Source organism: Nicotiana tabacum, chromosome 4 (genome assembly GCF_000715075.1).
Source record: "Nicotiana tabacum cultivar K326 chromosome 4, ASM71507v2, whole genome shotgun sequence".
Lineage (NCBI taxonomy): Eukaryota > Viridiplantae > Streptophyta > Magnoliopsida > Solanales > Solanaceae > Nicotiana > Nicotiana tabacum.
Genome location: NC_134083.1, coordinates 130,359,149 through 130,385,384, shown reverse-complemented (window position 1 = coordinate 130,385,384; position 26,236 = coordinate 130,359,149). Strand labels below are relative to the sequence as shown.

Sequence of the window (26,236 nt, the reverse complement as noted above, 5' to 3'; positions counted from 1 at the left end):
ATCTTTTGTCTGGTTGAGGTTCTAAACATACTTAATACGGAGGAGTATTATTCTGCTGTAAATTGTGGATATGGTGAAAGCGGATGTTCATATTTCATAAATCAAAATCCACTGAAACCTGGGATAAGAGACCAAAATCTTTGCTTTCAAATTTGGCATGTGGGAGCTATTAATCATCAGAGCCAATAGGTAGCATTATTATCTACAGTAGTTTAAAAAATAATGCTCAAAGCTATACAGATTCTGGGTTCATCTTCTGGGTTTTTATCCTATCGATTCAGGAAGCCTCAACCAAATTCTGGGCTTTCCTTAATTTCCATAAGTAAATCCATTGGCACAACATCTATAAAGACTGATTCTTTGTTATTGCCGGCTTCTCATTATAAGGGATGTTTTAGAATGTCTTCAACTCATTCTCAGTCAAACGCAGATGGCCCATCTTCATCACAACTTTCTTCTTCATCTGTTGCAGCAATCCAGTCAACTGTGAGTTGTTACTACTTAATAAAAAAAAAATGGGTTTAAATTTCTTGAAATTGTTGTCTATTCCCTGCTTGTTTTATTAATTGTGATAATTCATAATTCTTTAACTTTTCAGCTTGTTTGGTTTAATTTTTTTTTTTCCATTTCCAAGTATTTGTAGTTTTGATTATTTTTGGGTATTGGATATAATTAGTAGATATTCAATTCTTGGTTTTTTAGAGTACCAATTGTTTTAGTTGGACAGTTTTGGATTTTCAAGATTACCGTTTTTACAGATTTATGTTGGAGTTTGAGTGGTTTGTGTACTTCTTTTGAAAGTTTTAGATTTACTGATACTGACGAGTGATGAGTCAATGTGCTAGATTGTGTGATTTCTAGTGCTGTTTTGCCTTATCTGTCTTTGTTGGTTGAGTGGTTGTGCTTTATGTTTGATGTTGCAAGTTGGTACATTGAATCGGATTCAAAGTAGATTTAAGACTAGTGTTTGGAAAACACAGGTTTAAGTGCTACTTAGGATCCTTTAGTTGGATAAAAAGTAGATTACTCGAACGAAAACCTTCTCTTATTTTGGTAGGTATGGACCAATTAACTCTTTCACCTCGGGCACAACAACATAATTTGTAACCGAAGAGCCAGCACTTAGTCCCTACATTCAGTCATCTATACTCTAAGGCCTTAAGTTTAGGTTAAAAATTCTCGCTTTTTTGAAGGCAGATGGTTGTTGATATACTGAAACCGATGACTCAAGATGCTGATTTCTGTTGTTTCTGGTGCCATTTTCTTTATATGTGGTTGGTTGGTTGTTCTTTATGTCTGAGGTTGCGTCTTGGCACATTGAATGAGATTCAAAGTGGTCTTAGATTACAAGATATTTGTGAAAGCACAGGGTCAAGTGCTACCTAGGATCTTTTTGTTGGAGAAATTGATGGATTAGTTGAATGAAAACGTGTTCTTATTCGGATTGGTATCAATCATCTAGCTTTGTACCTCTTACACTAAAATTTTACTGTGGAGTGAAGCCTCAGCATTAAACCCTAATTAAGTCATACATACTCAGTATTTATTGCCCCGTTCTCACTCTCTTCCTTTAAATTTTCTCTGAAGAAACTCTGTATATCTGTGGACTTAGACGTTATGGATTGAATTTAAAAGAAGCTAAAGAGGCTTCATCTCTCTTTCTCCTTTGTACTCTGATATACCCTCGTTTACCTCATATTTTCTCCGGTAGCTTGCTTAATAATCTAGTATGCCTACTTTAGTCAATTGCCTTCAAACATGCGAAATATAAATAAGCCTGTCATCATATCTTCAGTTTAGAGCTATTTATCTGCTTCCTCTGAACAAAATGAAACTTCCAACAGCAATATAATTTGGTGAAATGGGGCTACCTGCCTAGGACCTTCTGTCAAATAATGGTTCAACATTGGCATCATCACCTTCTTTTAGAGCCTAGATTTTCACCATCACCTACAAAGAATTTGGGTTTTGAGATGATGTTGATTTGGTATATGAATTTTGATAAAAGACGAATATCGACAAATTTGAGCTTGCCACCATCATTTTAGTTGTCAAAGAAAACAGCATTTCACCTTTTCTTGTAGACGAGTTAGATCATAGAAAGACATTGGATTTGTTCTGTTTTGTCAGAAAAGAAAAGGTTGGTTCTTTAATAGGTTTTTGAGGAGGAACACTTGCATCAACTTAATGTCCTCACTACTCAATATGTAAGACATTTGTGAAACAGGAAAAGGGTCTAGTTGTTTTATTGTTAAATATCAGCACTATTTTTTCCCCTTTTCTTTGGTAAATCAACCTTCAAGTATCACAACATATAAGTGCCTTAACAGCATATATCTATCTATCTATCCCAATCTTCTATACATAGCTGTAATTTTTCTTCACATAAAAAAAAAAGATGAAATAAAAAGAAACTTGTTATACTCTTTACATCTCTTTCAGTATTATGAAATAATCTCCTATCTCTTCATGTCCAACTATTCCAAAAGAAACACAATGGTGTCGTTCTCCAAACTGCTTTCCTTGTCCCCAGTACGACTCTTGAGATATTAAATAATGAACACACAAGATTCGGAAGTTGAGTAATGTATTTAAAATGGACCAAAAGATCATCCATGTGTTCTCTCTAGTTCTTACATAAACAACACCGATTGACCATCATTGATCTCCTCATCCTCAAGTTATCCACCGTTAATATTGGTTGCATCTCCTATTGCACACCTAGTAAAGAATACTATTTTTTTCTTTGGCGGGGGGCTTTCTACAAACCCTTTTTGAAAATATTTACAATTCTTGGATAAAGATTCCAGGATCCTAGGAATTCAGCACTGTTGACTATTAACTTTTATTAAACTAAGATCACAGCTTTCTGTATGATCATCCACCAACACTTTCTGCTCTCTATTTATGTGGTATATTTGTTCGAAGCAGAACATGGTAGCCCTCATTTTCTCCTAGCTAACAACTTGACCTATAGGCTTAGCGACAATTGTATGAGCATTCTGTAGAGGTAACAAAGAGGACTGGGTACACCAATTAAATAGCAGGAGTATTAGCAATAAGAATTGATAAGACACTTCCTTCAGTAGAAATGCTTGGTTTGAACAAAAAAATCCCAAGTTTAAATCTATGTATTAGATTCTTCTGTGGTGGAATTGCTCTCTCCTAGCTTGGGGCTAGATTGAAAGTAAGTTTTGTCACAGAAAAGGGGCTAGGTATTCTGATTATTTATTAATTCTTCAAAGAAGGATTAGGCAAATCCAACCAGTGGAACAGACAGATAATAACAAAGATAAAAGCATTGCATAGTTGTGAACTGGAACTCTATATAATTGATTTTTTTCCATAATCATGGATCAATAGTTGGTACCACAAATCAGAATCTTGGTGTATAGCCAACCTTCAATAATTGTTCGTACAGAAGCGAGGTTCGGCATTGTTAATTGTATTAGCAATCTCTAATCGAGATGAGGACTAAATAAAATTTTAATATTGACATGTTATTAGTTTTTAACCACGGCCAAAAGTGCAAAGCCTATGGGCTATGATTGGCCATGCTTCTCTTGATCCCACCTGTCACTGGTAAAGGCAGGTCAAAATCAAATTGACGCTTGAGATTGTTCATCACTTCATCTTTGTGGAGGTAGGAGAATTTCTTTTGTACTTGTAAAGCATGCTAATAAAGAGAAGAATCTTTTGAGGAGCACCTGCGGTAATACTTTCAGTCATCAACCCAAGTTTTTTTGTTGTGTACTGATACATGATGTGAATTTGAATCAGCTAAGAATATGTCTAATTGATGGAGAAGTGATCTAAAAGCAGGAATATTGTTTGTATAGCTATCAAGTATGTTAACTATTAATTGGTCTTTGCAAGATTTGTGCTTAAGGTGTTCAAATGCAAAGTAAAATTCCCTAAGCAGGAGCGCAGGATTTTTAAAAAAAATAAGATTTTATTTGTAATTTGTTCCAGTTCTACACTCCCTTTATAGAGTAAGACAAGCTGGTCTGGGCTCCACTTATTTCAATCCGCACTTCAGCCTCCTCAACTCGAGCCGAGGGTCTTTCGGAAACAGCCTCTCTACCCTCCCCAGGGTAGGGGTAACTGTGAAGCGGTAGAGATTCATCACAAATGTATAGTGAGCATCGTGAGGAATAAGAAATCAAGGCCAACAACTAGATGCGAAGTTGTTTAATACACTTCCTGGCTAGAGCTAAGCACCCTAAGTTACATGCTGGGAGAGCTGACATGTCTCCAACTGCAAATTTGAGACCTCTAGGAGCTCTCTTTGGTCCCATGTTATGCACCTCTTTCACTTCCCTAGGGGAACCTTATGAATGAATTTTCACAAAACACGAACTTTTCTCTATTTATAGGAGGATGGCAGGGCTTGAGATGATTATACAACAAAAACACAAAGAACGATCAGAAACATAATGCATAATTGGACATTTTCTACTCTCCGCCATGTATTGCAATTAATACACATGGGGGAAAAAGGTAAAGAGTGTTACTGGAACAAAAATTCAAAATTAAGTGATAATACACTGGAGATTCTCCAAGGAAAACACATGTTATAAGACTTACATAAATGCATCCTTTTACTGCAGCACGACGACAAAAGGCCTGTGGAAGTTCCCCTTCACCATAAATGGGGTAAATCATAGCACCGGGTGCATTAGGAAACCTGCCAACGGATACCACATATACAAATCCGGAAAATTCTCAAATGCCATATAAGAATCTTGAACCCATTAGAACCTTCTCGAGAGTCATCCACCCTACTCTAATCTCAAATGCACCGCCCAAGCGGGCCGAACGACATGTGCTCCATTAGCACACCAACACCCCAAGAAGTAACCCCACCTTAACGCAACAAAGTGACTCCCTTTTCTTAGAACATTACATCCATCACGAATAATAGATTTAAATCATTCCAAGATTTCCATGTATCCATAAAGTGTAACACGTCACGCATCCAGAAATTCCTTACTCGAGTCATCCTCGAAATCAACATCTTCAAGTCATAACTGATTTTCAAACATGCCTCAGGCTGAAATTATTACAACATGTAACCATGCAATCTGATCGTCAATAGTAAACTCCCCCACTTGGCTCGAAGTCATAAAACAAAATATCCGATAACTCACAATACCCATACTCTATTACTGCCATAATCCAACAGTGAGATTCAACTAAATTCTTCCCATGCTCATGCAACACAAACTATAAAATTCCCCTAATCATCTGCTAAGCTCGCATTCATTCTCGTGACAGTCAGGTAGCTTTCTCAACCAATCCAAACTCAAATCGCAACACATATAACCCGCTGGTAGAAAGAAACCCTCCACACAATATCATAAGGATCACACATTAGTAGATTACCCCGCAGGTGATAACGCACCTACTTAGCCTCAAACTGACATCTCTCTATACCCTTTCACAGCCACAACTACTACGCAATCACTTAATCTTCCTGAGTCTGAATTCATCAACAAGGCATGGGAATCTACTTCGTTCCACAAATAAACAACATGAAAGATCCGTCGAACACGATCATAACTCGAGACTGTACAACACATCAAGGCAGAAATCAAGCATCCAATAGTTCTTTTTACATCCCAAGCAACCCTTCTCGTCACATCAAAGCCATCTGATCACATCCCGCAGTCGCATGATACACATCATATAGTTATCCAACCACTCACCGAGCCGCCAGTCCCACTCATAGGGACACCACCGGACATAGAATTCCAAACGCATATACTCACACAACTGAAATCACCGTGCCTAAGCTGCGGTCAAAACCCGGCCTCACGTCCTCCAGACTGGCCCATCACCAAAACACAGAAAACACATCTCGCACCTCATCTATGGAATCGCAAGCCGTCGATGCACAACTAATACCGAACGCTCACATATGCATACGAGTGAGTGGAAGGAATTCGAAAAGATACGCTTCAAGCTGAATCAATGCCGCACGATAATGAAAGAAAGATGAAAAGTTTATCCTATATGCCCTGTAGCCTCTCGAAGATAGGTATGGACTATGGGCGTTAACCGGACGGGCTGGTCCGGGCTGGACACGAAAAAAACAGCCCGTCCGGTTAGTGGTCCGGGCTGGTAACGAGTTCGGAAAATCCGGGTTAATTAGGGCCCGTTCGGGTTCGGGCTAAACGGGTCCGGACCGGGCCAGATTACTTTTTTTGTTTTTAGTATATTATGTTTTTCTTATTCAATGTTATTGATACTTAAGTGTTTGCAAACTTTTAAGGCTTAGAATTAAACTTTAAAGTTTTAAATTTAAAATTTGAATTTTAAAATTTTAAAATTGAAGTAAGTGGCTACAAAACATTATTTAATAAGAGCAATATGTAAGGATCAAACTCCGAAGGCTTTCGTTTTATATTTTCATTGAATAATAAATAATACTTCAAATTAATTTGCAAGTTCTATTTTGATTTTTTTATTTTTGAACTTGCAAATTAAAAGTTTACAACAATTATAAAAATAAAAAAGAGTACATCACATGCTTTGCATCATTTTTGTAAGTTCATCCTTGTCAACATGAGGTTCTTGGTTTCTGCCATTGCTTGAATCGGAACCATAAACCATTATATCTCCAATTTCTTGGTCCTCCGCTTCATCTACCTCTTTACGCCTTTGATTTCGCCGTTCTGATCTTATCCAATCTCTGAAGCACACTAGAATTTTCAAAGCGTTGCTGCCCAATGAATGACGAGTATCTCCTAGTTGCTGCCTTGCTTGGCTAAATGCGCTCTCTGATGCGACTTTTGAAATCAACACATTTAGCACGTATCGAGCCATGGCCGAAAGAATAGGAAATTGATTTGAGTTGCTCCTCCACCAACCCAGCGGTAGAAATTCCTTCGTGCGGGGCTCTGGTGACTTTTGCAAGTGGAATTGGAGTTCATCAATGTTCCTTCTACTGATTTGTTAATGCTCTCCTAGTGTAGACCAAATCAAATAATCTTGAACACCATCATTATCCTCCAAAGCACCGAATGCAGATATTGAAACTGAACTTGAAGGAATATTTGCATCTACAACAGCAGAAGCATCAACAATGTTAGCATAATAATGATATAAAGTTTGTAAATGTTTGTGTATATCAGAAATACAAGTTTCAACATCAGGGGTTTCAGTTGGTCCAATATCCATATAAACATATAAAGTAATGATTAATTGGCGACAAGTGGCCATTTTGATAGAAGGGTTTAAAATAGCACCAATTAGGTAAATAGGGGAAATTGGGTAGAAATATTTCTTAAATTTATCTAGCATAGATTCAACAACAGAAGTATATCCTTTTTTCTTCTTCAAATTATGGAGTAAAAGAGAAATTTCAGCAATATGAACTAAACCATTTACAATAGTCAGATAATAAGCTCCAGAAAACTCAAGTGTAGCCATATAAAATTTTTGTAAATTTTTTACAACATCTTCAATGACTTTCCAAGTTCTAGATGTTAACAAACGGTTAGGATCGGTACAATGAGAATTGGCAACTTCAGTTATAGGCATTTTATATTTATGACAACATCTTAAGAAATAAAGTTATCGGAAGGGGAGCCTTGGCGTAACTGGTAAAGTTGCTGCCATGTGACCAGGAGGTCACGGGTTTGAGCCGTGGAAACAGCCACTTGTAGAAATGCAGGGTAAAGCTGCGTACAATAGACCCTTATGGTCCGACCCTTCTCCGGGCCCCGTGCATAGCGAGAGCTTAGTGCACCGGGCTGCCCTTAAGAATAAATAAGTATAATTCCACCTAGTAACTATTTCTTCAGGCATGAGTCTTGGTTTTAGTCCATATTGTACTGTACACATTTTTCCTTAAATGCATTTAATCTAGCACTTCTATTATTTTCTTGAATTACACCAACAGTTCTTCTAATTAAAGTGATCTCATCTCTAAATAATTCAAGGTCACTCTTCACAATTAAATTATAAATATGACATGCACACCTAACATGAAATATTTCAGGAAGTGGTGGGTGTAGATGCAATTTTAATATTGTAATAGCAGCATTGTTGTTAGAAGCATTATCAAATGACATATAACTTTTTCTGAAAGATTGTAAAATATAACAACTTCATGGATTACTTACTTATAAATGCTCCAATATGACTTTGATCTTCATCATATTTAAAAGCAATAATACGTTTTTGCATACAAAAATTATCATCTATCCAATGGCATGTAACAGTCAAATAATCATTTCCATTAACAGTACGACCAATATCAGAAGTATATATATATATATATTATACACTTAGTATATATACTATACTATACTATATATACTATACTATACTGTACTATATACTATATATACATCTTATATAGCTTATATAAGATGTATATATTAAAACTTAAGAGTTGGAACGAGTTTACCGAATTGACGAACAACTTGTTGAAAATTGATTATCGTTGAATACTTCAATTCAGCAACTTCATAATTTTTTCACAAATTATAACAATAAAGTAAGTAATAGTAGCAATTATAGAATAAAATTAGAGAGAGATTGTGATAGATTGATGATTTTGTAAGAAAAATGAAAGAATGAGGGGTTATTTATAGTTGAAAATAGGGAAAAAGTGTAATTATAAAAAGTTTGGGGTTAAAACAAAGTTGGGGGTTAAATGGCTATTTTTGACAGCCCAACGACTATTTTTGACAACCCAACGGTTATATTTTAATTTTTTTTTTTTTAAAAGTTGACCGTTGGGACCGTTTGGCCCGCGAAGGGACCGATCCGGTCCCGGGCCCTGACGGGCTAAATGGTCCCGGTCCTGGCGGGCCCAAAGCATAGGACCGGCCCACAAGACCGGCCCACTTGCCAGCCTTATCTGGACCTAACAGAACCATCAAAACTCCGTTCCGGGGTCAAATACACAAAAGTCATACTTGGTCAACTGTTCCAACTTAAAACTTCAAACATGAAATTCATTCTTCCAAACTAATTCTGAATCACCCGAAAACCGAAACCGATGATACACACAAGTCATAATACATCATACAGAGCTACTCATGCCCTCAAACCACCAAGGGAAGTGCAAATGCTCAAAACGATTGGTCGGGTTGTTACAATTATGATGAGTCGACGAGGTGTATAAAAGTCTCTAATAGCCAAATATGATGAATCATTTGAATGGGTAAAAACATTTTCATGTAATGGACCCAAAATTAATTTAGAATTAAGGAATAATTATTTGATCAAGATTGTTTTCCGTTTTTGTGCCTGTGTGAGGATGCTAAGTAAATGATGTTAAATTTTTACAAGATTCATGTGAACTACTGTGAACATTTGGAAGCCTCCCTTTAGAAAGAAATTGGTAGATGCATGATCACACTTTATGTGATGTCATACATGACATTATTAATGCCATTTCCCTTCTATAAATAGTAAGGGTTTTGTTCGTTTGTAAACACCTTTCACTTGCCTTCTTATCTTCTAAGGCATTTGAGTCTTCTTTCTATCTTATAGTATTTCACTTGTAATTTTTGGAGTGAAATAAAGTTTGAGTTGATTGTGTCCGAGTACTAGGCATAAAATCAAATTTTGCCGAACCTCGTAAACTTCTAATGTACTTTTTTATTGTCTCATTTACTATTTATTAGCTACCTTTAGATATAGTAATTGTGATTTAATCACTCTCTATATATTCGGCTTCCGCAACAATTGGTATCAGAGCCAAGGTTCTATCTGAGTATGCTCTGTGGTTGCAGCATAATCTGAACTTCCACATCAAAAAAGAATTATTTTGGTGTTCTGTAGTGTCAGCAAATAAATAGTATCTGTAGCAAAAATGAGAGACAAAAAAAATGAAGTGTGCACATCGGGGTGTCGGTAATATGTCGTTGGCATCTTCGCTTATGACAAGAATTATGTCAAATGCGAAATTTACAGTTGAATTTTTTGACGGGTCAGGACATTTTGGGATATGGCAAGCTGAGGTTCTTAATGTCCTTTTTCAACAAGGGCTAGATATTGCCATAGAAGAAAAGAAACCAGACAATATAGGAGTAGAAGCTTGGAAGATTATCAACCGCGTTGCTTGTGGTACCATTCGATCTTACCTTACAATAGAACATAAGTATCCATACACTAAAGAAACTTTTGCAAATAAATTGTGCAATGCATTGTTGGATAAATTCTTTAAGAAAAACAATTAAAATAAACTTTACATGAAAAAAAAACTGTTACGCTTCACATATGTTCCTAGTACTACAATGTATGGTCATATTACCATATTTAATAAGTTGGCGATAGATTTGCAGAATATGGGCGTGACTTTTAGTGATGGAGATATGGCCTTAATGTTATTAAGTTCACTTCCTGATTAGTACGAGCACCTCGAAACTACTCAACTTCATGGGAATGATAAAGTATCTCTCAAAGAAGTTTGTTCTGCCTTATACAACTATGAACAAAGAAAGAGAGAAAAACAAAAGAGTGGAGAAGAGAAGCACTAGTCATGAGAGGTCGTTCTCAAAACCAGATGAGAACGAAGAAAGGAAGATCGAAGTCAAGATCCAGGTCCAACAAAGATGAATACACCTTTTGTCGAGAAAAGGGGCACGGGAAGAAAGAATGTCCAAAGTTGAAAAACAAGGCCAAACCTAACAATGGAAGACTGTCATAATTTCAAATGTAGCTGATTGTGACGACTCTGATTTCTCACTAGTTACAACAGAGCTATTCAAACCATCTGACATATGGCTGATGGATTCAGCTTGTAGCTATCATATGTGTCCCAACCGGGACTGGTTCGTTGATTTTCAAGAAGGAGAATGTGGAGTTATTCACACCACAAATAACAATCCTCTTATCGTTTATGGTATTGGTTCAATCCGATTAAGGAACCATGATGGAATGATCAGAACATTAACAGATGTTCGATACATACCGGAATTGAAGAAAAATCTCATTTCTATAGGAGCCCTAGAGTCAAAGGGGTTCAAAGTTGTTGCAGAAAATGGGGTAACGAGAATATCATAATATGCTCCGGTGCACTAGTGGTAATGAAGGGAATTCGGCGAAATAATATGTACCATTATCACGGTAGTATAGTTATTAGGACAACAACATTGACATCCAATGATAACAAGGAGGCAGAAGTAACCAAGCTATGACACATGCGCTTGGGACATGCTGGAGGAAAATCTTTGAAAATTTTATCAGATCAAGGATTGTTAAAAGGAGTAAAGACTTGCAATTTGGAGTTTTGTGAGCATTGTATCAAGTGGAAACAGACAAGGGTTGAATTTGGAACAACTATCCATAATACTAAAGGTATTTATCCTACAATACATTCCACAATTTATTTGCAAAAGTTTCTTTAGTGTATGGATACTTATGTTCTATTGTAAGGTAAGATCGAATGGTACCACAAGCAAAGCGGTTGATAATCTTCCAAGCTTGTTCTCCTATATATTGTATGGTTTCTTTTCTTCTATGGCAATATCTAGCCCTTGTTGAAAAAGGACATCAAGAACCTCAGCTTGCCACATCCCAAAATGTCCTGACCCGTCAAAAAATTCAATTGCAAATTTCGTATTTGACATAATTCTTGTCATAAGCGAAGATGCCAACGACGTACTACCGACACCCCGATGTGCACACTTCATTTTTTTGGTCTCCTATTTTTGCTACATATACTATTTATTTGCTAACACTACAGAACACCAAAATAATTCTTTTCTGATGTGGAAGTTCAGACTATGCTGCAACCACAGAGCATACTCAGATAGAACCTTGGCTCTGATACCAATTGTTGCGGAAGCCGAATATATAGAGAGTGATTAAATCACAATTACTATATCTAAAAGTAGCTAATAAATAGTAAATGAGACAATAAAAAAGAACATTAGAAGTTTACGAGGTTCGACAAAATTTGATTTTATGTCTAGTACTCGGGTACAATCAACTCAAATTTTATTTCACTCCAAAAATTACAAGTGAAATACTATAAGATAGAAAAAAGACTCAAATGCCTTAGAAGATAAGAAGGCAAGTGAGAGGTGTTTACAAACGAACAAAACTATAAGTGAAATACTCGGACACAATCAACTCAAATTTTATTTCACTCCAAAAATACTATAAGATAAAAAGAAGACTCAAATGCCTTAGAATATAAGAAGGCAAGTGAGAGGTGTTTACAAACGAACAAAACCCTTGCTATTTATAGAAGGGAAATGACCTTAATAATGTCATGCATGACATCACATAATTTGTGATCATGCAATGTAAATGCATCTACCAATTTCTTCATAAAAGGAGGCTTCCAAATGTTCACATGAATCTTGTCAAATTTAACAGGTATATGCATGATACAGGAAATGAGCATTGGCAAGCTGTGAAATGGATTCTACGGTATATTCGTAATACTGTGGATGTTGGATTGATTTTTGAGTAGGAAGATAGTCAGTATCTTGTTGGATATTGTGACTCAGATTATGCGGGTGATTTGGACAAGCATAGATCAACTACTGGTTATGTTTTCACTTCAAATGCACCAGTTATTTGGAAGTCTACTTTGCAGTCAACGGTTGCTTTGTCTACTACTGAGGCAGAGTACATGGCAATTTCGGAGGTTGTAAAAGAGGCAATTTGGCTTCAAGGGTTGCTTAAAGAGCTTGGTATTGGTCAAGAACGCATCACACTATTTTGTGATAGTCGAAGTGCTATCCAATTAGCAAAGAACTAAGTTTATCATGCAAGGACGAAGCACATCGATGTTCGATATCACTTTGTACGAGATATTATAGAAGGTGGAATCATGGTGCAGAAAATTCGAACTACAGACAATCCTGCTGATATGCAAACAAAAGTAATGACTGCGATCAAGTTTCAACATTGTTTGAACTTGATTAATATTGTTGAACTTTGAAGATTGAAGTTGAAGACACAATCAAAATTTAGTAGTGAGAAAATTGAAAGTGTGGAATCTTGTCAAGGTAGAGATTTGTTAAATTTGACAAGATTCATGTGTACTAGTGTGAACATTTGGAAGCCTCCTTTTAAGAGGAAATTGGTAGATGCATTTTTCATGCATTTACATTGCATGATCACACATTATGTGATGTCATGCATAACATTATTAAGGCCATTTTCCTTCTTATCTCCTAAGGCATTTGAGTCTTCTTTCTCTCTTGTAGTATTTCACTTATAATTTTTGGAGTGAAATAAAGTTTGGCTGCTTTCCATCATCGACCCATGACCCCTTGGACGCGCCCTGCGGCGTCCCGGCAAGCCTCCCAACGCCTAGCGCCACGGTCGGTCCCGTGGTCTCGGCAACGCCAAGTGACAAGCGAGCATGCGCCTCTGTCGCCCCACTGATAATTAGTGCCAGCGCCCAGCGGCTGGCGAATTCCATCATCGCCGCGCGCACCGACAATGCCGCGCGCGCAGACCCAATGCCAAACACCAGCGCCCCGCCGCTGGCAGATCCAAATAGTGCCGCGCGCGCCCACAGCAATGCACGCGCAGACCCTGCTGCTCAAGACAAAGTTGCTGCCATCGGACTTGCTTCCATAGAAGACTAAGTCCTTTTCATTGTAATTATAGAGTAGTTTTACTTCATTCATTTTCAGTGTGCTTCTACAGCTTTCTTAGGTCAACTCATGTAACTTTGGTTTATTTTTTTAAGCATTATTAAGGGGGACCAAAGCATTCAAACATTCAAGCATTCAAACAATTCTCTGTACTGGTGTCTCTCCCCCCCGACACCGCATTGCATCTTGTAATAGCTTTCATCATCATCAATACAATCATCAGCTTTCATCATCAATTGCTCATTTTTCGCTGCTCAATTGCTCACGACATTGGTTTTCCCGTACGGCACTGACAATCTAGTCTAGCGTACGGCGATGACCTCGGTTGGCTCATAGCTACCGCACTGACATCGGTTGCTTAGCCTTACGTCGCCCTTCCAAGGAACTTCAGGAAGGCGCCGCGTAACAGTTGGTATCAGAGTCTAGGCTCGACATCGGACGAGGGAACTCATTGGCATCATCATCACCATTTCTGACCATGGTGAATTACGGGGATCGCATCACGACCCTAGAAGAGACGGTTGACGCATTACGGCCCATCGTGGATACGTTGCCTGATCTAAAAACCAACCTAGTGCAAAGGTTGGACGACCTGGACCGCAGAATGCGGCAGGCTGAAGTTGACATAGCAAACATCAGTCAAGACTCTGAGGAAGACCGGCAAACGGCTGCCGTCGAGGCAACCAAAATTCATGGCAAATTCGAGGACCTCCAACAGGAGCGTACCGAGGATTTAGCCCATCGGGAACTAGAGGCAGACTGACTGACCGTCATGCAGCAAACCATAGAAAACTTGACAGGCCAGCTCAATGTTGTCAATTCTGCCCTTCAAAGTCTGCTCAAAGGGGGCGAAAACCACATCAGGGATGCCATGAACATTGCCCCCATGCCACAAAAGCTGAAAATTTCGGAGCCCAAGCCATACAACGGAGCCCGGGATGCTAAAGAAGTGGAAAACTTCATCTTCGACATCGAACAATACTTCGATGCCGTTGGACAGTTAGAGGAATCCAAGAAGGTAGCAACTGCTGCCATGTATCTTCAAAGCTATGCAAAACTCTGGTGGCGAGTCAAATACGAAGCCATCAGGGCCGGTGAAGATACTCTCCAGACATGGGCAGAACTAAAGGCCGCCATACGCCTGCAGTTCTTCCCCCAAAACGTGGAATACAATGCACGGAAAAAGTTGCGTGAACTCCGCCACACCAGGTCGGTGCGGGACTACGTGCGTGAATTCTCCGCACTCATGCTAAACATACGGGATATGGGGGACAAAGACAAACTGTTCGCATTCATAGAAGGTTTGAAACCTCATGCTCGTATGGAACTGCAAAGACAACGGGTAGATACCCTGTCCAAGGTCATTCAAGCTGCAGAGTGCCTTGGGGATTATCAGTTGGAAACTTAGAAGGATAGGCCCCGGCCGCCTGTCCGAGGGGGATACAACGGGAGCCAACCTAGCAATGGTGGCCCCAACAGAAACGGAGGAGATCGAGGTGCATCCAAATCCAAGACTCCTTCCTCAAGCAGCAACACTGCTGCATCAGTCAACAACAATCAGGGGAGAAAGCCCCCATCAGAATGCCGTCATTGCGGCGGGGAACATTGGAACAATCAATGCCCCAATACACAAATCAATGCTCAACAAACTGTTGACGATGATGAGTCAGATCAGGACGGCTCAGTCGGCGAAGAACAGGTAGGGGCCTTCAACGCATTTGTTGGTTCCATTCATGATAACTTGGCGGGAACCAGCGCTGGCAACCCCAAGAAGAAGGCATTCCCAATCGGCAAGAAAGGGAAAGGAAAGGCGGACGAGAGGCCTCCCACATCACAAAAGAGGACCTTAATGTTCGTTGACATGAAAGTAAACGACAGACCTATTCGGGCATTGATAGACACGGGTGCTAGCCACAACTACCTAGCCTCAACTCAGGTGCAATGCCTCGGTCTAGCAGTGCAAAACTGCAAGGTTCGTGTCAAGGCTATCAACTCTCCATCTCAGCAAGTGAGTGGAATAGCCAAAGAAGTGCCAATCAAGCTTGGCCCATACAAGGGAATATTCGACCTACACATAGCTATCATCGATGACTTCGAACTGATAGTGGGATTGGAATTCCTCAGGCAGACCAACACCATCCCGGTACCATATGCCAACATGCTCCTAATGATGGGAGACAACGGGGCCAAACCCCACACCATACCATGCATATCCAAGAAGATGGCCGCTGGAAACATCACGGCCATACAGTTTAAGGAGGGAACCAATAGACCTGAACCCACGGTTCCGGCTGCCCTCAACATCATCAAACAGACATCACATCATCGGGGTCCAACAGCTCATGGCGCCCCTCATTGTGTGAAGACTTGTCAAGCATTCCAAAAGGACAAGTCGGATCACTCAGCACAAGCGGGACTCTTGGAGCCGCTACCTGTCCCACAGAGACCTTGGGAAAGCATTTCCCTGAATTTCATCACAGGATTACCCAAGGTCGGAAATCATGCAACCATCATGGTGGTAGTAGACCAATTTTTCAAGTATGCTACCTTCATCGCAGCCCCACAGAACATATCAACAGAAGATACAGCTCGACTCTTCTTCTCTCATGTTGTCAAACATTGGGGTATGCCCAGCAACATCATTAGTGACTGCGACCCACGCTTCACTAGCAAGTTTTGGACCCAACTCTTCAGTTGCCTCGGATCCAAATTGAGTTACAACTCAAACCATCATCATCAGCAAACATATGATCAAACAGACCGGTTCAATGACATGCTGGAGGAATATCTCCGCCAATTTGCAACCAGGTCACAAACACATTGGGTGAAGCTTCTGGATGCTGCTCAGCTATGTTTCAATTCACAAAAGTGCGCCCATACAAACAAAAGCGCTTTTGAAATTGTTACCGGACAGCAACCGCTACTCCCACAAAATGTGAATGCACCAAACATGCCATCATCTCATCGAGCTGCCAGTTTCTCGACAGAATGGGAGCAAACTTTGAAGATAGTGCGGAGCTATTTTGTCAATGCCAGGAGAGGGCAACGAGGTATGCCGAACAAAACCGTCGCTTTGTCCAACATCAAGCAGGGGACAAAGTGATGGTAAGAACCCCGAGGCGGAACTTGTTTGCAAAGAGGATCCAAGATCCTCGCCTATTGCAAAACTACATCGGGCCTTTTTCCATTGAAAGGCGCATCGGGAAATCCACATACCAGCTGAACACACCAGCCTGGTGGAAAATCCATCCAGTCTTCCATGTCAGCCGCCTCCAACCATTTCAGAAATACATGGAAGATCATTCAGAAAGACATCTCACAATACCGAGGGGAACAGACCTCCCAGCCAACAAGAGCCTGACCAATCATCATCATCCGACAGGTAAGGCTCCGAGGACGTCGCCAACTCAGGTGGGGGAGAATGTCATGGGCTGCTTTCCATCATCGACCCATGACCCCTTGGACGTGCCCCGTGGCGTCCCGGCAAGCCTCCCAACGCCTAACGCCACGGTCGGCCCCGTGGTCTCGGCAGCGCCAAGTGACAAGCGAGCATGCGCCTCTGTCGCCCCACCGATAATCAGTGCCAGCGCCCAGCGGCTGGCGAATTCCATCAGCGCCGCGCGCACCGACAATGCCGCGCGCGCAGACCCAATGCCAAGCACCTGCGCCCCGCCGCTGGCAGATCCAAATAGTGCCGCGCGCGCCCACAGCAATGCGCGCGCAGACCCTGATGCTCAAGACAAAGTTGCTGCCATCGGACTTGCTTCCATAGAAGACTAAGTCCTTTTCATTGTAATTATAGAGTAGTTTTACTTCATTCATTTTCAGTGTGCTTCTACAGCTTTCTTAGGTCAACTCATGTAACTTTGGTTTATTTTTTTTAAGCATTATTAAGGGGGACCAAAGCATTCAAACATTCAAGCATTCAAACAATTCTCTGTACTAGTGTCTCTCCCCCGACACCGCATTGCATCTTGTAATAGCTTTCATCATCATCAATACAATCATCAGCTTTCATCATCAATTGCTCATTTTCCGCTGCTCAATTGCTCACGACATTGGTTTTCCCGTACGGCACTGACAATCTAGTCTAGCGTACGGCGAGGACCTCGGTTGGCGCATAGCTACCGCACTGACATCGGTTGCTTAGCCTTACGTCGCGCTTCCAAGGAACTTCAGGAAGGCGCCGCGTAACAGTACTAGTGTGAACATTTGGAAGCCTCCTTTTAAGAGGAAATTGGTAGATGCATTTTTCATGCATTTACATTGCATGATCACACATTATGTGATGTCATGCATAACATTATTAAGGCCATTTTCCTTCTTATCTCCTAAGGCATTTGAGTCTTCTTTCTCTCTTGTAGTATTTCACTTATAATTTTTGGAGTGAAATAAAGTTTGATTTGATTATATCCGAGGACTAGGCAGAAAATCAAATTTTGCTGAACCTCGTAAACTTCTAGTGTTTTTTTTTATTGTTTCATTTACTATTTATTAGTTACTTTTACATATAGTAGTTGTGATTTAATCTCTCTATATATTCGGCGTCCGCAACAAATGAGAACTCATTATTCCTCCTTTTCCTTTTCCTTTTCCTTTTCCTTTCTACCTTCTGGTGCAGAGTGTTGGGGGAGGAAGTTAATAAGTTGCATTTGGCTGCATCATATAATGTATAAGGGATTCAAATGGAGGATATGGATAGCAAGAATTTTTATAGACGACCCCAATTAGCTTGGGATTGAGGCTTAGTTATTATATAATGATTAATGCATGAGGAAAACACGCAGCTGGTTCATACCAAAGGAAATGGAAAAATTATGGAAGCTCTAATTTTCAACCAAGTAAAACCCCTTCTGAAATATGAGTGTCAAGACATATGTTGGGAAAATTTGAGGCAAAAGGCTTTAGTCTAGTTGGTTACTGTTTGATACTAAAGTAGAAGTGGGACTTTAGGTAGTTGATAGGTTATCATTGATTAGTGAGAAAATTAGGAGATAAAAAAGATGAAACTAGTGGAATCTTTGGTATTGCATTCATATATTAGTATTATTGGCAAATGTGCAAATTATATGACACAATTATTGTTTGGAGAGTCAAACAATGTTTCCTATTATACATTTTAAATATTTCTAATTTTCAAAGACATGAGTTTACACGCCTTTTTAGGTCGTTCTCAATAGGCAAATGAAATTTGAAAAATAATCCAATCTTTTGATACTCCATATAGCGTCATTCATTTGTGATGGAGAAAATATTTCGTTTTTTAAAGGTCACAAGTTGACTTTTCATAAGAAGGTAAAAGTATTTCATCAGCAGTATAGTTATCCAACTAATAGTTCTGGCATAAATCATGGCATGAGCAGTTGGAAATTTTCCTAGTAAGAATTATCGAGCTACAAGCTTCTATTCTGATAAAATGTCCTGCAAAAGCTTCGATGTAATCTGATAGAAAGCTTCTAAATGCTAACATGCCTATACTTGTAGGCATCTTATATACAGCTAGCTGTCAGTGTTAGAAACAGCTTAAATCTATTATGAAATGAGTGGCATTCAGCTGGAGCTTTCTCTCTCCTCTTTCTCTTCAGCTTCATCTTTTGTTTCTCTTCCTGTACTAAAAGTTAGTTTGCAGTCTGCACTTCTGCAAATTGTGAAGAAAACTGAACCTTGAGCTTAACTCAACCCAGAAAGGCAGCTCTGAGGTGAGGATATCTCAATATCATGTAAGGGGATAAGAGCTCATTCCTCGACTAATGCGAAACACTCTAACCTCTAACCTCTAACACCCACAACCCGCACGCCCAAGGCCGGACATTGTGAGCATGGACAACTTGACTTGGGAGTCCAACATTGGATAAACCAAGAACAGTGATAGGTCTGCCTCTAATGCCATTTCGAGAAAAATGAATCTTGCATCCAACTCAATCCCAAAAATTAACTCATGATGTGAGGATTGCCCAACATAGGAGATACCAACCCACTTTCTCAAACAAATGTTGACAATCTAACACCAGCCAATTCTTTTTAAAAATTATAACAACAACAAACCCTGTGTAGTCCCACAAGTGAGGTCTGGGGAGGGTAGTGTGTACGCTCTAATACCACTTTCCGCATCTTGTCCTCCACAGGGGCTACGCCCACCTTTTTCCGAATATCCTCATTCCTAATTTTATCTAACCTGGTGTACCCGCACATTTATCTCAACATCCTCATTTCTGCTACCTTCATCTTTTGGACATCGGAATTCTTGACTGGCCAACACTCAACCCCACACAGCTGACCACCGCTTTGTAGAACATACCTTTAAGTTTTGGTGGCACATTCTTATCACAAAAAACGTCGGAGGCGAGCCTCCATTTCACCCACCCTGCTCCAATACGATGTCGATGTGTGACATACTCGTCAATCTCCCTATTCTCTTGTATAACTAACCTAAGGTACTTGAAACTTACTCTCCTAGGAATGACTTGTGTGTCAAGTCTCACGTCCCTATCCGTTTCCTAGAGTCACCCAACTGAACTTACATTCCAAGTATTTTGTCTTGGTACTGCTCAACTTGAAACCTTTAGACTCCAGAGTCTGCCTCCAAACCTCCAAACTCGCGTTAACACTGCTTCGCGTCTCATCAATCAGTACAATGTCATCTGGAAATAACATGCACCACGGTAGCTCCCCTTGAATGTGGCGCGTCAGCGTGTCCATCGCCAGGGTAAATAAAAATGGGATGAGAACCGATCCCGGGTGCAACCCCATCACCACTGGGAAGTGTTCCGAGTCCCCTCCTATTGTCCTCACCCGGGTCTTAGCTCCATTATAGATGTCCTTAATCGCCCTAACGTACGCAATAGGTACACCTCTTAAAAATTACCTATATGTTATTTGAATAGATATGAGAATGTTTTTGTGTTTTATAAATTTTCCATGTCCCTTTTATCTTTTCCCTGATACATTCAGTTCAAACATCATGTAGGGCAATATTCGCAAGATCAACTTCTGCCAGTTTTGTGGAGGCTCAACAAAGCATGAGATACCTGATGGTGAGGAAAAGGTGAGAGCTATCTGCACCCTCTGTGGGAAGATTATCTATGAGAATCCAAAAATGGTAAGATTTTATGAAGCTTTACGGTCTACATTTTTCGGGCATGGATTCTCGAATCAAATGCAGACTAATCATTGTATTACCACTTGAAATTGTAATGAGTACATGATTTTTCCCTTTGGCTTTTCATAACATAGATGTTTGGTGGTTAATTTTCAATATTGATGGTTGAAACTTGAAAGTGGGAGTGTCCATCTTTGTTTAGAACCAGATAAATCCCCCAAACCAAATCAGTTTGGTAACCTTGTTTCAATTATTAAGTCTACTTATTTGTATTTTTATCAAATTCAGTTTTGTTTCGGGGACAGTTTGAAATATGCATATACCTAGGAAAAAGGAAAACATAGCACAATTTGTTAAGCGACAGTGGAAGACAAAAGATAGCTAAGCCAGTTGAGATATAGCTGCAAAGGAGCAAACATTATTGGTCAAGAGAAAGTGGGTAGAAAATTGCTTGGCTGAAAAATGAGAGTGCAAGAAAGGATGGTAAGCCAAAGAACACAACCTTGTATGGCTTTTGTGGATATTTATTTATCAGATAGGTTTATCCCTTGTTTGCTTGCATTCTTTAATTCTGAGGTTAAAGAGTCTATTCAGAGGAGCAAACAGTATTGGTCAAGAGAAAGTGGGTAGAAAATTGCTTGGCTGAAAAATGAGAGTGCAAGAAAGGATGGTAAGCCAAAGAACACAACCTTGTATGGCTTTTGTGGATGTTTATTTATCAGATAGGTTTATCCCTTGTTTGCTTGCATTCTTTAATTCTGAGGTTAAAGAGTCTATTCAGAGGAGCAAACAGTATTGGTCAAGAGAAAGTGGGTAGAAAATTGCTTGGCTGAAAAATGAGAGTGCAAGAAAGGATGGTAAGCCAAAGAACACAACCTTGTATGGCTTTTGTGGATGTTTATTTATCAGATAGGTTTATCCCTTGTTTGCTTGCATTCTTTAATTCTGAGGTTAAAGAGTCTATTCAGACTCTGTTTTGCTTTATTTTCCACTTTGGATTAATAGTTTGGGAACTCGCTAAACTTCAGGTAGGTGTTCCATGGGAAATAGTTATTATGGTAAATTTACCCAGTTGGTCTGCACACCCCCGGGAGGGCTGCTCGAGCATGCTCTGCGGGAACCCCCCACTTAAATCTTAGTGATTCTAGTTGTTTACTAATCTGAACCTCATTGAGTATAGTTTGTCTTACTATGAACTTTGAGGTTGCAAGACCATAATTAATCTCGTTTATAGTAGCCATATGAATTAATATGGTTCTTTCTCCTGTTGTGGTTTTATTATTCATTTGTGCAACGCACAACAAACACAGAGTTTTATCCTGCAATGTACTAAGGGAATAATATGTGTAATCATCCACAAATACAGGTTGTTGGTTGCCTTATTGAGCACGATAAGAAGATATTAATGTGCAGGCGGAAAATTCAACCATCGTACGGCCTTTGGTATGTGCCTGCCAACAAAGTTTAGTGAGGCAAAAGGAGGTCTTTCACTCACCTCCCTAAGAAAGTCTTTTTTTTTAAAATTCCCAACATCCAGAAATGTAGAAAGTGGTGAAGTACTTCAAACTCCAGTATTGTGAGTTTATCTTCAAATATTGTTGTACTGGTAGGACGCTGCCCGCTGGCTACATGGAAATTGGTGAATCTGCTGCAGAAGGAGCAATTAGGGAAACTCTAGAAGAGGCAAATGCAGAAGTAGAGGTTCAGTCACCTTTTGCTCAATTAGACATCCCTCTTATAGGCCAAGTGAGTATAAACATCTTGAAGATGACAAGTACTTTCTATGAATTGAGACAGATATTGACGACACTTATTCGTTGTGTTGCAGACGTACATGATTTTTTTGGCGAAGCTGAAAACTCCCCACTTTTCACCAGGTCCAGAATCATCAGAATGTCGGCTTTATGAGCTTGATGATATTCCTTTTGATTCTTTAGCATTTTCATCAATGCTGGTGACCTTGAAGCTGGTATGTTTATGTTACAAGGTTAATATTTACTTAATAGAAAAAATACGCACACACACACATGTATGTATAAAGATAACATTTTCTTCATTTGCTTGCTTTCTCTAATTTTAAGTGACCTTTCTTATTTCATGTGATTGTAGTACATTGAAGATATTAAAGTTGGAAGGCCGAAGTTTCATTATGGCATCATTAACAAGAGGTATTCTGGTCAGCCTATATGGTAGTTTTCTTTCTGCTATATAGATCCATTATGAAGCTTAAGTAGTCTGTTGAGCAAATTAGATAAATCCTATTTGAACGCGTATGACAGACAAAACAGAGAGCATTGTTAGTTTACACAAGCATTTATAGCTACACCAAAAACATGAAATGTCGTTCATTTGAAGACGAAACTAATAGGAGAAATCACAAACTATAAGTGTTCCTTTCATTAGAGTAAGTGGTACTGTAACTTTTTCTTTCTTATATTTCATTTCTAGAGCGTTAGAATTTTTGTCTTCTGGTTATTAGCAAGCAGTGAATCGGTTATACTCAACCATGTTGTCTTTCAATAACCTTTGATTTGGAAAAGAAAGAGATCCACTAATGGTAACTTGATTAACACCACCTCTCTGAATTGCTCTGCACTGGTGGTGGTTGTGCATTTTTTTGTAACGCTTACTTTTCAACTAAAATCTCTCTCGCCCTTCATATTAATTTCTGTGACATTTCAATCTATTTTGTCTGTTTGGCATTTCTTTGCAAGACATCAACTCAATTCTAAGCTGAGCCGAATTTGATCCCCTCTTACTCCTAATCATTGGCAAAAGCTTAAATTAGTGTAGAATAGTTTGCTGTCTTTGTCCAATAGAACCAGTTAAGTTCATATTTTCATCCTTTTCAACTCCCCATGTTAATATAACTTGAGCTGGTGGAACACCTGCTTGTTATTTATACCTCTATTAGAACTCTAAACTTGATGGAATCCCTGTCTTGGATTGACATGCAATGCCTAGTATATACCCCTCTCAGTAGAATAATATGCATCTGACGGATGTAAGGAAGCACAATTTCGACCTTTATGAATACATTTGCAACAATTTGACTTTCAAGTTGAGATACATCGTACTCCCCCGTTCTTTCGTATTTTTTAACGTTAAGTTATTTGTCCACTTTTGATGCTTGACTTCTAGGTTTGAGCACTTGTTGAAAACTAAGCTGTTTTAAACCTAAACATTAGACCTGGAAATTTCTTTCTGGATATTGTTGCTTGAGACTACTCTACTTTGGTGTAATATAAAATCTCAACTATAGCCTACTTTGGTGCGTGCTCGTCCTAACCATGTCAAGAAAATCCAATTTGTTGGATTTGGTTCATTAGTCAATGGTATAATGTAAGCTTTTTGATGGATTGCAAACCTTCTTTTCTTCTGCTAAGAGCTTGTCTTTAAGTTGCGTTTCTTTATCTTTTTTTCCTTCCTAATGTGTGAAATCTTGTTTCCAGGCCTGGTACAAGCCCTTCTGAAATCCATGCCTACACTCTGGATTATCATATGCAATCCTAACAAGCATGTAAGTTCTTTTCCAAGGTCACTTTCACCTAAGAAAGTAGACCAGACGATGGGGTGATGTGAAACAGTTAATTCTGACTATTTATCCTCCATAACAGACTCAACAGTGCTGATGCATTCTGATCTTCGTCCAAATAGGAAGAGTTTTCGGTGCTCTCGCACAATGAAAGCATCTGGAAATGAATTTCTTTCATCATAGATCTATTGTTGTGTTGATATTTCCATTCTTTTGATCATCTTGTAAAAAGTCTCCCTGGTTTGAGTAGTACAAATGGTCTTTCTTGAGTTGCGAGGTGTGCAGATTGAACCTTATTACCATTTTTTGATCGCTTTCTTAATTAAGCAACGATATAAAGCTAGTAGAAAGACATGTTTGTTAATTGTTAATGTAACACGTGATACGTGTATTGTTGTTCCACTTTGAATTCGTCGTAAGATAATACGTCAATCGTGGCAAAATTAATACACAGATTATTAAGCAACGAAACACTGTATTATCAATGCAGAATGACATGTCTTATATTTTTAGTAAATACGTCTAACCAAACAGTCCTTTGTTGTAACCAATTTAATCTGGATTTGACATAGATATGAATAGTGGCCAATTTTGGGTTGGATAATGTCCAGAAAAAAGAAAAACAAAACAAAGAGAAATGAAAAGAACATGAAACAAGAACGGATTTGGAATTATCCAAGACTATTATCCAAGATCATGTGAGGAGACAATACTCAATTTTCACTGCCAGTTGAGCAAAAAAAAAAGTTCAAATATGAATTTGGCTCTGATACCATATAAATCATATAGAAATTGAGTCTGAAAAATTATTGAGAAAATCACGCTCTATGTCCCCCTAAAATTTTTATTAGCCCATGCTCCTATTGAACCGAAATAGCCATTAGGCACAATTTATTGACAAGTTGTAGCCAGTAGTCCCATTGCACAGATTTTCGAGATTTTTCTTCTCTTGACCCCCCTTAAGTAATAATTTTTCACTACCCAGGATATATTTCCCTTCCCAATGTAATTTACTTTTCTCTTTCTATGCCTCCCCCACCCTCCTCCCCCCCCCCCAAAAAAAAACTTTTCCTTTTCCCCATACCTTTTACTTCTCTCTCTTTAATTTGCATTTATATTTTATTTATTAATTTTGGTTACTTAGCATTAGCAAGTGGCTTTTACAGAGATACTTGTATAAATTTGGACGTGCATTGTTTCATCAATAACTTCTTCACTGTTGGTTTCAATCTCGTCGGATAATACCTCCCTTAGCTCATCAATCTTTATATGCCCAATTTGGTTTTTATCGAAAAATTCAAATGCCTTCTTCAAGTGCTCATCATTGCACATCTTCCTAAGGTGATCTGAGCTGTTAGTTAAAAAAAATATGAAGAAACGCAATAATTTTGCTTCTTCTTATTTTGTACAAAGGTTTGGTTCTTATTCTTTCTATTTTTGTTTAGGTGACTGTTTCTTCTTCTTCATATTCAAACGCAATATAGATTTTGTATATAGAGTGTATCCTATATTTTTCAGTGCACCCCTAATGTATTTAGTGTATCCTGAGCACTTTAGTGTATCCAAAGTATATATACTAATCTACGATGTATAAAAAGTGTATATACTCCACTTCCATTGTAATATATATATATATATATATATATATATATATATATATATATATATATATATATATATATATATACACACACACACACACACACACACTTCATACTAGTGTATATACACTTCATACTAGTGTTTAATGTGTATATTGTGTGTATAACATATACATCACCTTCTTCTTTTTTGTGATGACCCGATAGGTCATTTTGAGATTTAGCCTCTATTTTCGTGTTTCGAGACCTTGATTAGCTCCGTTTATCATTTTTCGATTTGCGTGCACAGTCCGTGTCCCATTTCAGAAAATCTTTATGTGAAAAATTAAAAAAATGTGAATTTTTGCTAAAAAAAAGATTTGAGTTGCGGTCAACATTTTTTGCAAACAGATTCAAATTGGTATTTTGACGATCCCGGTGG

The 26,236-nt window shown here is 38.8% G+C and overlaps 1 protein-coding gene across 5 annotated transcripts; it reads left to right on the top strand.

The window, feature by feature from the left end:
• Positions 1-24,680, top strand: LOC107829675 (nudix hydrolase 23, chloroplastic). Of its 5 annotated transcripts, none has more exons than XM_075252436.1 (8): positions 1-486; positions 20,548-20,679; positions 22,046-22,122; positions 22,290-22,425; positions 22,508-22,648; positions 22,789-22,847; positions 24,132-24,199; positions 24,297-24,587. In XM_075252436.1, the coding sequence occupies exons 1-7, from the start codon at positions 223-225 to the stop codon at positions 24,190-24,192; spliced, it is 870 nt and encodes a 289-aa protein (XP_075108537.1). In that variant the 5' UTR covers positions 1-222; the 3' UTR covers positions 24,193-24,199; positions 24,297-24,587. The 5 variants fall into 5 exon arrangements, with proteins under 5 accessions (XP_075108537.1, XP_075108535.1, XP_075108536.1 ...); XM_075252434.1 differs by having other exon boundaries at positions 22,789-22,868; positions 24,297-24,483; XM_075252435.1 differs by having other exon boundaries at positions 24,132-24,680.
• Positions 24,681-26,236: the final 1,556 nt, after the last annotated feature.

What these genes read in the sequence shown, in the direction of transcription:
- LOC107829675 (XM_075252434.1), top strand. Translation starts at nt 223, where the DNA reads ATGCTCAAAGCTATACAGATTCTGGGTTCATCTTCTGGGTTTTTATCC. An exon ending in TTGCAGCAATCCAGTCAACT is followed by an intron (nt 487 to 20,547) that starts GTGAGTTGTTAC and finishes AACATCATGTAG; the next exon opens with GGCAATATTCGCAAGATCAA. An exon ending in TATTCTGGTCAGCCTATATG is followed by an intron (nt 22,869 to 24,131) that starts GTAGTTTTCTTT and finishes TCTTGTTTCCAG; the next exon opens with GCCTGGTACAAGCCCTTCTG.